Source organism: Vicia villosa, linkage group LG5 (assembly GCF_029867415.1).
Source record: "Vicia villosa cultivar HV-30 ecotype Madison, WI linkage group LG5, Vvil1.0, whole genome shotgun sequence".
Taxonomy (NCBI): domain Eukaryota; kingdom Viridiplantae; phylum Streptophyta; class Magnoliopsida; order Fabales; family Fabaceae; genus Vicia; species Vicia villosa.
The window spans coordinates 125,943,260-125,955,913 of record NC_081184.1 but is presented as its reverse complement, the minus strand read 5'-3'; the positions used below and the strand labels follow the sequence as shown (position 1 = coordinate 125,955,913).

Here is a 12,654-nt window from a genome sequence, read left to right as displayed (position 1 = left end):
TTGGTGCAGAGCATCTTCTTGTCTTCTGACCTTGAAGTGCTTCTGAGCGTGATACCATGAGAGCTTCAGTGCTTCTGCTTCTGATCTCAAGTTCTTCTGATGCTTCCATAGACCCATGTTCTGATTCTGCTTGACCATCTTCTGATGTCTTGCCAGACCATGTTCTGATGTTGCATGTTGAACCTTCTGAGTCAGTTGCCTCTTGCGCTGATTTTGTGCATACTCTTTGTATAATTCCTGAATTGGAAATTGCATAGTATTAGAGTACCACATTATCTCATACAAAATTCATATCCTTGTTATCATCAAAACTAAGAATATTGATCAGAACAAATCTTGTTCTAACAATCTCCCCCTTTTTGATGATGACAAAAACATACATAAATGATATGAATTTGCGATCAGAATATCAGACGGCTAAAGACAATTACACAGCTATAGCACAAGCATATAGACAATGTGTGAATATGTCTCCCCCCTAGATTAACAATCTCCTCCTGAGATAAATAATCTCCCCCTGAAATAAATACTAGGAGAATTTTTATAAATAAAAGACTTCCCTGAGTATTTCAGTAGAGACTTTCACATATGCTTAGATCTTCAGAACATTCACAGCTTCTAATTCTTGCTTCCATAGGACAGCTTCAGAACTTAAATTTTCTAGATCTTCAGAATATTCATAGCTTCTGATTCTTGCTTCCATTGGACAGCTTCAGAGCTTGAATATCTTCTTGAGTCATTGCATGCTAGATTGTATCAGAACATTGTTGAATGTACCAGAGCATTATCAGAGCATCTCTACATCCTGAAATGTTACAGAACAAACTAAACGACAGAAGTCAGCATGAATGATTCAGAACATAAAATATGTATCAGAACATATAATTATGTATCAGAGCATACAAACATAAAATGTTTCAGAGCATATTTTGTAACTAAAACATGCATCAGAACATATAAAGAATAAGAATGAAAGTATATTCTATCATCAGAATATCAGAACATTCTTTCTTCTTGCTTCTGATTCTTGAAGCTTTATAGCACCCAACTTGCTTCAATTTCCAAGAGCTTGATTATTTATAGAATTGCTTTTCCATATCTCTTTGCTTCTCATGTTGAGCTTTTAAAGAGGATCTTCAATTCCTGCAAGACAACACTCAAAGACATAGAACTTTGCAAGTTCTGTTAGAAATGTGGAGCCTTTCTCCCAGCAACTGATAAAATAAATCAGATCATTTATCACATTTTTCTCCCCCTTTTTGTCATAACATCAAAAATATAGAAGATTCAGATGAAAAAATACGACAAACACATAGAAGAAAAGGATAAATTTCATTAAGCACAGAGAGAAAGTTCAAAAGTACAAGAGGAAGAATTCATGATGATGTTGCTTGGTTTGAGATCACAGACTAGGGTTTGAAAGAGACGAATGCAAAGAGAGAGATGCACAAAAGGAGAGAGAGAGAGAAAAAAAGATGAAATGAAGATGAAGCGGGTTATTTAAACGGTTTGAAAAAGAAAAAGGAAAATAAAGTAAAAAGAAAACTGTTTAAAAGAAAATGACATCAATATGCATTTAATGAGAAATGACGTTAGGAGAGATAGTGTGACAAAGTGAAATGATTTGCACATTTACCTAGGGCAGCGTCTCCTCAACTGCACGCATGCTTGTCCAAAAATAGTGAACACGTGTTCATTTTCTGGAAAGACTGGTGACAGCTGTTTTTGCTTTAAAAGAGCTTCTGAATCAACTTAGATAATGAAACGTTAGTAATAACAGAATCAGAACTTCTAATTGATTAGTATCAGAACTTCTTATATCTGCCAACAGTAATGTAGTGAGCTTGATGATGAAGTTTGAGAGCTTTTGAATTTGACAGCGTTTCAGTTTAATGCGCAAGTGTTGTATTGAGCTTCTCATCAGAACTTCATATATATAGGCACTTGAGAATATGACCGTTGGGAGCATTTAATGCTTTGCGTATTCCGTACAACATTGCATTTAATGTTTCACTCTTTTGTCAACTACCTCGAGCCTTGTTTCCGCTGTGTCTACTGACGTTGCCTTTAATAGCTTCTAACGTTCCTTTTGTCAGTCAGCGTAGCCTGCCAGTCTAGTACTTGCTTCTGATCTGATGTTTGTGTAAACAACGTTTGAATGTCATCAGAGTCAAACAGCTTGGTGCAGAGCATCTTCTTATCTTCTGACCTTGAAGTGCTTTTGAGCGTGATACCATGAGAACTTCAGTGCTTCTGCTTCTGATCTCAAGTTCTTCTGATGCTTCCATAGACCCATGTTCTGATTCTGCTTGACCATCTTCTGATGTCTTGCCAGACCATGTTCTGATGTTGCATGCTGAACCTTCTAAGTCAGTTGCCTCTTGCGCTGATTTTGTGCATACTCTTTGTATAATTCCTGAAATTGAAATTGCATAGTATTAGAGTACCACATTATCTCATACAAAATTCATATCCTTGTTATCATCAAAACTAAGAATATTGATCAGAACAAATCTTGTTCTAACAATCTCCCCCTTTTTGATGATGACAAAAACATACATAAATGATATGAATTTGCGATCAAAATATCAGACGGCTAAAGACAATTACACAGCTATAGCACAAGCATATAGACAATGTGTGAATATGTCTCCCCCTGAGATTAACAATCTCCTCCTGAGATAAATAATCTCCCCCTGAAATAAATACTAGGAGAATTTTTATAAATAAAAGACTTCCCTCAGTTCCCTGAGTATTTCAGTAAAGACTTTCACATATGCTTAGATCTTCAGAACATTCACAGCTTCTGATTCTTGCTTCCATAGGACAGCTTCAGAACTTGAATTTCCTAGATCTTCAGAATATTCATAGTTTCTGATTCTTGCTTCCATTGGAAAGCTTCAGAGCTTGAATATCTTCTTGAGTCATTGCATGCTAGATTGTATCAGAACATTGTTGAATGTACCAGAGCATTATCAGAGCATCTCTACATCCTGAAATGTTACAGAACAAACTAAACGACAGAAGTCAGCATGAATGATTCAGAACATAAAATATGTATCAGAACATATAATTATGTATCAGAGCATACAAACATAAAATGTTTCAGAGCATATTTTGTAACTAAAACATGCATCAGAACATATAAAGAATAAGAATGAAAGTATATTCTATCATCAGAATATCAGAACATTCTTCCTTCTTGCTTCTGATTCTTGAAGCGAGAATTCATCAAAGAGTGAAAAAACCAATTCAAACCCCCTTTCTTGTATTTTCTTCATACCTTTAGATGAGAACGGTATTATGAGATGTCGTGATAGAGTTTGAGTTTCAGATATGTGAGATTTGAAGAAAAGGATTCTTGAGGAAGGACATCGTAGTGGATTGAATATTCATCCTAGAGCTACTAAGATGTAACAAGATTTGAGGAAATTGTTTTGATGGCAAGGTATGAAGAAGGAGACAACGAAGTTTGTGTATTCTTGTTTGATCTGTCAAAAGTCGAAGATTGAACATCAGAAACCGTCTGATTTACTGCAACCGTTATCCATTCCTGAATGGAAATGGGATAGCATTTCTATGGATTTTGTGTCGGGTTTACCTAGGACACCGAGTAACTGTGATGCTATTTGGGTTATTGTGGATAAATTGACGAAATATGCTCACTTTATTCCAATGAGAATGAATTATTCGATGGAGAGGCTTCCAAAGCTGTACGTTGAGAGGATTGTTTGTTTGCATGGTGTTTGCATGATATTATTATTATTATTATTATTATTATTATTATTATTATTATTAATATTATTATTATTATTATAGTTATTATTATGGTTATTATTATTATTATTATTATTATTATGGTTATTAATTATGGTTATTATTATTATTATTATTATTATGGTGGTTATTATTATTATTATATTATTATTATGGTTATTAATATGGTTATTATTATTATTATTATTATTATTATTATTATTATTATTATTATTATTATTATAATATGTGAAGTAATGAAATTGGTGTTGTGAAATCATGTTTTGATGTTTCTATACGATGAAATATGTTAGATACATGCTAGAATACCTTAAACCATGATTAATTGTTGTTTGGGTGAGTTTTAGTGGAGAAAATTTGGATGAAGCCAAATATTGTTCGCATAAAAAATTTCCTACATAATCGCGCTTAGCGCAATAGACCAGGCTTAGCGTGGTCTGAGATATTTTGTTTTATTTTTTTCATGAACTTGATGGGGATTTGTATGCTTATGATTTATCATTGATTTCCATGAATTTTAATAATTTATTTGACACGATTTGGAGGGGTTTTGGTTGACCTTTCGAAGATTACATGATACTTGATTTCGTGTAATAAAAAGTTGTGAATTGATGGTGGTTGGGAATAACATGACTTGAATCTGTTTGATACATGTTATTGTGATGTGTTTATGAGATGAATGCTATGAGAATTAACTATATGTGATGAATGACTTGTGATGTGTATAATTATGCAATGAGGAGGTAATTCAAATGTGTTGAATTATGTGATGTATGCTTGTATTATTAAGATTGAGAGATGGTCTTAATTGCATATGATTGTTGATATTGCACATGCATTCATTCGGTGAGAAAGATGCAATATTCAGTAGTTCCGTGTGAGCTATTGACTTGTCTCAAACCTAGAGGATTGGTTTGAAGCTTAGAGGACGAGCTTATTAGTGGTTATCTGTCTGAGAGATGGACGCAGGGAATCTGCTAAGGATAACATTGGTACCACATGCATTTTCATTGAGTCTCATTTGGAGTCACACGTGTCGATGTGAATTGTGTTTTGGTGTGATTATGTGATAATTGTGTGATTGGCATCTTGGTGATAATTGTAAATGACTTACTTGACTATCTTGAATCTTTCGAGCCATGTTGTACGATATCGCACAGGTACCGAGGAGTAGAGGTGCTCGTTTGCTTACGAGGATTTTGCGAGGAATTTTATTTCGTTTTATCGTTTTCTCAGGTAGAGAGAACTTATGCTCTAGCTATGTAAAACTTAGGGGTTTTCTGTTTGATTTCATGTTATGTTTGAGAGATATTGTATCACTCTCTTTGTGATTTTAGATATGTTGAGATTTTGTGATATGTGACCTTAGTGCCTGATGCTTTTATGCATGATTTTACGTTATGAGGTTACATTATTGGTATCGCTTTATTATTCCGCTGTGATGTGCATATGAAACATGATATTCAAATGTGTGTTATGAACATGACCGGATGCATTTTGTATGTTTATTTTAAGTTGTATTTTTGTAATACAAGTGACGCCCTCTTGATATGCTTGCTTTTACTCTGATTATGCAATATATTTGTCGTGGGGTTAGAATGTGTTATATCGAACATGTTGAAAGGGAGACATAAACCTATCAAATAGAACAAACACTCGCGAAGAGAAATAACATATCCATCGTACTTGTTAGACACCCTCTTATCTTTCTCTGAGGTAAGTACTCCCAATTCAGACTAGGATCCTACCTTAGTAAAGGCTAGATCAAAACCAGTCTCTAAGGAGAAAGCACATGTTGTGTCTAACATCTTCGGATCTACCCAAACTAAAGAAATATCTCCATTTCCTTGCGACACATAGTAGGTGAAAAATTCATTCTGAAGAGCATAATCAACACAAATGAAGAAATAGTATTCCAATCAATCGCACCAATAACAAGAGTTCGAGCGACAGAGGTATCTAAAACTCTTGCCTATAAAACCTTAAAAGGTGTCAAAAATAAAAGGAAGAATGAAAAATAGATAGATTGTATATGCATGTCAAGTACCAACATGCAAAGATCACGTATGAGCTTAGCCAAGATACTAAAGTAACACAACTCGCGAGAAAGAATTTAGCAAGACAGTACAAATTTGTTACAGGTCGCGAATGGTAGAAAGGAGGATAAATGATGCTTAGAAACTTTTTATATGTGAATCATTCATTAAGGATCATACGATCAACTACACACTATCCATTGTTGAGATAAAGAATGTTCAAAGTACTGAAGTAATCTAAAAAGAGGAAGCATAATTATCAGTGAGCATATGGACATGCGTTTGTTGTTCTTAGCAAAATGTTGCCTATTACAAGAAATGTGTTTAATGTTTCTATTTCTAATGACAATAATGTCCCATTAAAGCCTATCACCTCCTCGAGAAGAGCAGCATGGCTAGAGCATATACGACAAACTCTCATCTTGTAAAATAGAGACACGAGCTTTAGGGACAACTGTTCTGGCTCGCTCATAAGACCCAAGACGAAAGACTCAGTGGTAAAGAAAGTATAGCGAGCACAAATAACATGTTATCTTGTATTCTCCTTGGAGCATGTAATTCATTCTTTAGAAGCACTACTAGTCATGCAAATCAATCAGACGTCTGACGTCGATCCACACCTCACTTTTCGCTTTTAGTTTAAATCATTTCCACGGTTTAGAGAGAAAATACATCATTCTGAAGTATTCAAGTTCATTCTCAGTCTCTCATCACTTTTCATTCTCTCATTAACTTGAACATTATAATGCACATCGAAAGCTCAAATCCATCATAGCAAAACACCACTTCACCATTCACCGAGCAATTCTGATTTCACTTTTGAAAAAAAAAACTTTGTTATATATTTTAAATATAATTAATAGAATTATTTATATTATTAACTTTAATATATTATATGTTATGTTTAAATCAAATTTATTATTTTACTGTGCGTTTCAATATTTTATTAATAAAAAATTACACTAATAAATATTCTTTTAAAAATTTCTATAAAATACTCCTTTGTATTTGTACCCAATATTTGGTAATAAATATTTCCCATATATTCATTATATTAATTTGTTTATTTAAGAAGTGAAGAAAAAGACACATACCTGCTTTTTTGCATTTTCCTTGTTGAGTTCCCAGTTCTGCTCAATTCTTCTCTTACCTCTCTGCTCTGTATCCATACTCTCATGGCTATTCGCAATGTTCTCAACAGAAAATTCCTCAACCAGAGCTCCGTTACCGGAGCTAGATTCATGTCTTCGTGGTTCAGAAACATCGAACAGGCTCCCAAGGATCCGATCCTCGGAGTTACCGAAGCTTTTCTCGCTGATCAGAGTCCTAACAAAATCAATGTTGGAGTAGTAAGTCCTTCGTATTTTCGTTCTCTCTCTGCTTCGGATCTTTTTCTGCATGTTTTTGTAAAATTCAATTCGATTTAGAAAGAGAGTGAAACGAAACTATCAAATCTAATCACCAGAACAGAGCAGCACTGTTTTTCTATCTATCTATATGAATTTCGTTTATTTTTTGTATTCAGATTTCAGATTCGTACGTTTCAGATTTGTTTTTTAAAGATTATATTTGCATGCAAACTAAATTGTGATTTTCTTGATTTGATTTAGTATTTATTTATTTATTTGGAATGGATAATCATGTAACTTGAATTTTTGTTTTATTTGCAAATTACGAAAGGGTGCATATCGCGATGACAACGGAAAACCAGTGGTTTTGGGATGTGTTAGAGAAGCAGAGAAGAGAATTGCAGGAAACCAATTCATGTGAGTGAAACTTGTTATTTATTTATCTTTTTTGGCTAATTCTAAGTTCTAACATTGATTTTAGAATACTTGTTATAGATTTGAAAATACTGTATAAAAATTATGAGAACCTGTTAAATACTGTATTTTTGTTAAAATTAAGTGTTTGATTTTTGTGTTTACAACTTTACTTGTATGAATGGAACTTTGATTTGGTTGCTTTCATGTGACAATTTGTGGTGGTCACGTAATGTAATCCACTAGTTGGTTTTGCTTTTTGGGTTTGTGTTGTGGAAGGCATAATCTCTTTGGAAATAGGACGCTACCTAACTGTTGTTGCTGTGTACTTTGACAGCTATAGCTATTCATGATTCCTTGATCTGTGTGGTGTTAGTGTAATTGGTTTCTCTCTTTAGGTGTTTTGGGTTATGTAGGGAATCCTATTTTATTGCTTCTGCTTTTTCTGGTTTCAAAGATTAAAATTTGTGGGTTCCACCACATCTCATAAATTTGTATTGGAATGTGTACCAAACTATTAAACAAGATGCTTAATGTAATTAGTTTTGTAGAATGTGCAACTAGTTGGAAACTTCTATTTTTTTATGTCAAATTTTATTTTAAATGGTAGTAGCAGTCAATTGCTACAGTGCATGATTTTTTTATTTTATTTTTTTCAACTTTGCCTTTTTATTAGAATAATAACAAACAAGTCCCTAGTAATGTTCTTCTGGAACAGTTTTGTTTTAGTATTGCTTAATTTAGTTTATGCCATTGCTTTACATTGTTGCAAATGTTTGAGCAGGGAGTATCTTCCTATGGGTGGAAGCTTACATATGGTTCAAGAATCACTGAAGCTGGCATATGGAGAGAACTCTGAGTTCATCAAGGATAAAAGAATAGCTGCAGTTCAGGCTTTATCAGGGACTGGTGCATGTCGACTTTTTGCCGCATTTCAACAGCGCTTTCATCCCAACTCTCAAATTTATATACCAGTTCCCACTTGGTCCAAGTGAGTTTTATCCAAATCCTCCATTGACCATTTGAGTCTAAAGAGTTTGGTATTTAGTTATAAATTTTGATATTTGGTAGATATGTTGCATGGAGTTATTTTTCTAATAATGTAATGAATTACAGCCACCATAACATTTGGAGAGATGCTGGAGTGCCTATAAAGACATTCCGTTACTATCATCCCGAGTCTAAAGGACTGGATTTTTCTGGACTGCTGGAGGACATTAAGGTATATTGCTCTGATTCATAGAATTTTTCTGACTAGCTTTATCAGCGGTCAATTTTTATAGATGATGTTTTGCTATTAATCCGTACTCTTCACTCCATGAGGTGTCAGCTCCCTAGTAGGAGTTTGACATTGTAACATCAATGGGCGAAATTCATTTCCCTTCGAAGACGGTAGTGAATGACCGTCAGTGTCACTTCAATTGATAATAATTTCCCCCTTCCCCAAGTTTTTTTTCTTCTAAAACATACTATGTACTCTTGTTGCCTCTTAAAATGGTACTATGTTACACAGAATGCTCCCAGTGGTTCCTTCTTTTTGCTTCATGCTTGTGCTCACAATCCTACTGGGGTAGATCCTTCAGAAGAACAATGGCGAGAGATCTCTTCCCAAATAAAGGTAAACGGGAATGATATATTGAATCATGGGATTTTAATCTTGTTTCAGTTATTGATTCTTATTGCTGTTCGCTGTTATGATTGTTTGCAGGCTAAAGGTCATTTCCCTTTGTTTGACATGGCATATCAAGGTTTTGCTAGTGGCAATCCAGAAAGAGATGCAAAAGCCATCAGGATTTTCCTCGATGATGGTCATTCAATAGGACTTGCCCAATCATTCGCAAAAAATATGGGACTGTATGGCCAGAGAGTAGGATGCCTTAGGTAATTTTATATTAATCTTTTGAGTACAGATATTTTTGTGGTAAGTAGACTGTTAAAGTAAAACTTAAGCATAAAATGTAAATTACATTCTGCAAAGATAGCACTTATGATTTTGAGTTCATTGCATTACAGCTTGCTTTGCGAAGATGAAAAACAAGCTGTGGCAGTAAAAAGCCAGTTGCAGTTGATTTCCAGACCCATGTACAGTAATCCACCTCTTCATGGAGCACTTGTTGTTTCAACTGTCCTTGGTGATCCAGAGTTGAAGAAGCAATGGCTCACAGAAGTTAAGGTATGGCGTTGTTATATCAAACTTCCCACCTCTCTCAACCTTTTCTTTTTCCCTCAAAAATTTTCTTTTTCCCTCGAAAACTTAATTCTAATACAAGATATCTAATGCTGCTGTATGCTGTTTTTGTAAAGTGGAGGGGGAGAATATATCATATGCACATATCTGTTATGTTACTAGTCTTTTAAGATTACTTTACTTCTGTTATATATGCTACTTATTTCTGTTTCTGTACTTAGTTTTGTTAATAAACATGTTATTCTATAATCTATACTAATATATTCCAAATGATAATTTAAGAAGAATATGATCAATGCAAAATTATAGACAAGCATAAATAAGTTGTGGCAATGGATAGAAAATGAACATACATTGATGGCTTCTTTACAGGTTATGGCTGACCGCATCATTGGAATGAGGACTGCACTACGAGAGAACTTGGAAAATCTAGGGTCTCCTTTGCCATGGAACCACATAACCAATCAGGTTCATTAGAATTTGTTGAATGCACATCTCTTTCAACCACTTTTTTCCCATTCTTTGCTTATTTTATGGTAACTTGGAGACCAAGCATCTTAGAGGGGCGTGGTCATAAATTGTTTATTGAAGGACTGAACTTAAGCATCATTATCACATATTCAAATCAAAGTGTTAAAAATAAGTTTTCAAAGGAGTCTATGTTACTATTTGTGCAGATTGGCATGTTCTGCTACAGCGGTATGACACCAGAGCAAGTTGATCGTTTGACAAGCGAGTTTCACATTTACATGACTCGCAATGGCCGTATAAGGTGACATACTTAATCTTATGTTTATTTCATTCTATCACCATTTACTTTATTATTATGAGTTCCTTGGAGATGAGAGCTTACTGTTTACTCACATGACAGTATGGCTGGTATTAATTCGGGCAACGTTGGATATATCGCTAATGCTATCCACGAGGTTACAAAATCAGCTTAGACTAGACTGGTAATTCAGTTAAGCAGCGTACCAAATTTTTGTCCTTGGAAACAACAAACACCTCAGAGATAGTACTTATTGGAGGGAGCATAATAAAATATGGGAACTTGTAACAATATGCAAATTCATATCGGTTGATTTGCAATTCAAAAGATTGACTAATTTGAGAAGAAGATTGAACAAGAGGTTTCATTGATGATTATTCCTCAACATTTTTATTATTATTGGATTTGAATCTTTATGATTTTGTTGATGCTAGAAGCCTAGAGCGAATATTAAAAACCTTGGATTTTTTTATACAACTTGTAAGTTTGATTGCGGCAAATTTTATGTTAGGCTAATATTTCTGCCGTTGTTGAAAATGGAAAAACTTTGTGAAGGCAAATGGCATTTAATTTTGAAAGTTTCAATGAAAATTACAACTTACCATTTTCCATTCTTTACATATTCATTGACTTGAGGTCAAAATTTTTTACAATTCTTTGTGTAATTAAATTTTGGGTATATTTTTAAAAAAAATTAAATATTTTAATTTTCAATGCGTTTGAATACATGTATTTTAAAAAATACTTATCTTAAAAAGCCTTTAAATAGTGTACCTTAAAAAGCCTTTAAATAGTGTCTATATGGCAAACGTTAGCATTTTTCTTAAAATTTTAATGGTAATCCTGTAATAGTTGAATTGGCAAAGAGTTGTCTCCCATAAACGTTAGTGTTCTGGACTGGGCCAAGGCTAGGCCCAACACCGCTTTCGGCCCAATAAGCCTCAGAGGCCCATGAATAGTTCATTGCCTTCCCGACACGCCTTGCTCGGCACTAACACCCTACCCGGAGTGGACCCTTGCTCGGCGTTAGCTCTCCCCCGGACGTCATCCTTGCCGAGGACCCTGCTCCGCGCAGGGCTCTTTCATATCCAATCCTCCGAACAACTCGGATGCCACGTGGCTCCTAAAAGACCGCGTCTTCCCTTGGATTTCGGAGCGGTTAACCAGGACAGAGGGCGTACACGCACCTCCGATATTTCCGCTCAGGAAACCTGGCAGTCTCCTAGTTGGGCTTGGGAATCCAACCCAATAGCGAGATCATGGCCCAGCGCTGGGGGCTATATATACCCTCTTTGACTAGAGGGTCAGGTATTCAATTCTCTTCTAACCTTAGCTAGTACTTGCTCTCCTTTGCTCATCTACTCACTTTGGCATCGGAGTACCTTGCAGGTACACCCCCCCTCTCACTTCACGAAGACCAGCATCCGAGCAGGCCTTGACGATTCTTCTGATCAGGTACGATCAGTGGCGCCGTCTGTGGGAATCAAGCTTCCCCTTCTTTAAAGAAACAAAGATCAAAAGCTAATCCATCATTCGATCGTCATGGCCGGTAACAACAACAACACTGTCCTCGTCCCGACCCCCGATCCTTTCCGTCTTACGGACATGATCGAGGAATCCAGCCAGGCTCTGCATCGACGGGGAGGTCGGCGACACTCTGCTGAAAGGAATGGAAGGACGGGTCATGAGACCCCCCAATCCGTCAGAAGACCACCACCTCAGCACGTCGAGCAGGCTCGGAATGACGAGGCCGAGCAGCTCCAACCTCAGAACAACGGAGAGGACACAGCTCGGAACGATCGCAACGCCGAGTTGATCCAAACCCAGCCTGAACAACCGCTGACTCGCGTCCAACACGAGACGGACCACAGGGACGGGCAGACTGCCTCCTCCTCCACCCGTTCCCGTGAGAGACCGAGAACTCACCATCGGCAGACTCGGGATGCTACAGATGCCCATGGGGAAACCGACCCCTCGACCCTCGTCATCCTCAAAGAGCTGCAGCGGACCAACCGCCTCATCCGACTCCAGGGCGAACGGATTGAGAAACTGGAAAAGAGGCACCGTCACCGCTCTCCCCCGCGGAGACACCGTCGATCGCGTTCCTCCTCTTCGCGCTCC

The 12,654-nt window shown here is 36.2% G+C and overlaps 1 protein-coding gene across 1 annotated transcript; it reads left to right on the top strand.

Moving 5' to 3' along the window:
• The first annotated feature begins 6,891 nt into the window (after nt 1–6,891).
• Nucleotides 6,892–10,949, top strand: LOC131602378 (aspartate aminotransferase, mitochondrial). The gene is made up of 10 exons (XM_058874466.1): nt 6,892–7,162; nt 7,494–7,579; nt 8,361–8,567; nt 8,693–8,798; nt 9,090–9,194; nt 9,285–9,457; nt 9,590–9,749; nt 10,137–10,232; nt 10,442–10,536; nt 10,636–10,949. Exons 1-10 carry the CDS (start codon nt 6,989–6,991, stop codon nt 10,706–10,708), a joined length of 1,275 nt encoding a protein of 424 aa, XP_058730449.1. The 5' UTR covers nt 6,892–6,988; the 3' UTR covers nt 10,709–10,949.
• The last annotated feature ends 1,705 nt before the right edge of the window (nt 10,950–12,654 follow it).

Bases quoted from the DNA above. Each gene is read 5' to 3' on its own strand.
- LOC131602378 (XM_058874466.1), top strand. From the start codon at position 6,989: ATGGCTATTCGCAATGTTCTCAACAGAAAATTCCTCAACCAGAGCTCC. The intron at 7,163-7,493 runs GTAAGTCCTTCG...AAATTACGAAAG, and splicing joins ACAAAATCAATGTTGGAGTA to GGTGCATATCGCGATGACAA. The intron at 10,537-10,635 runs GTGACATACTTA...CTCACATGACAG, and splicing joins ACTCGCAATGGCCGTATAAG to TATGGCTGGTATTAATTCGG.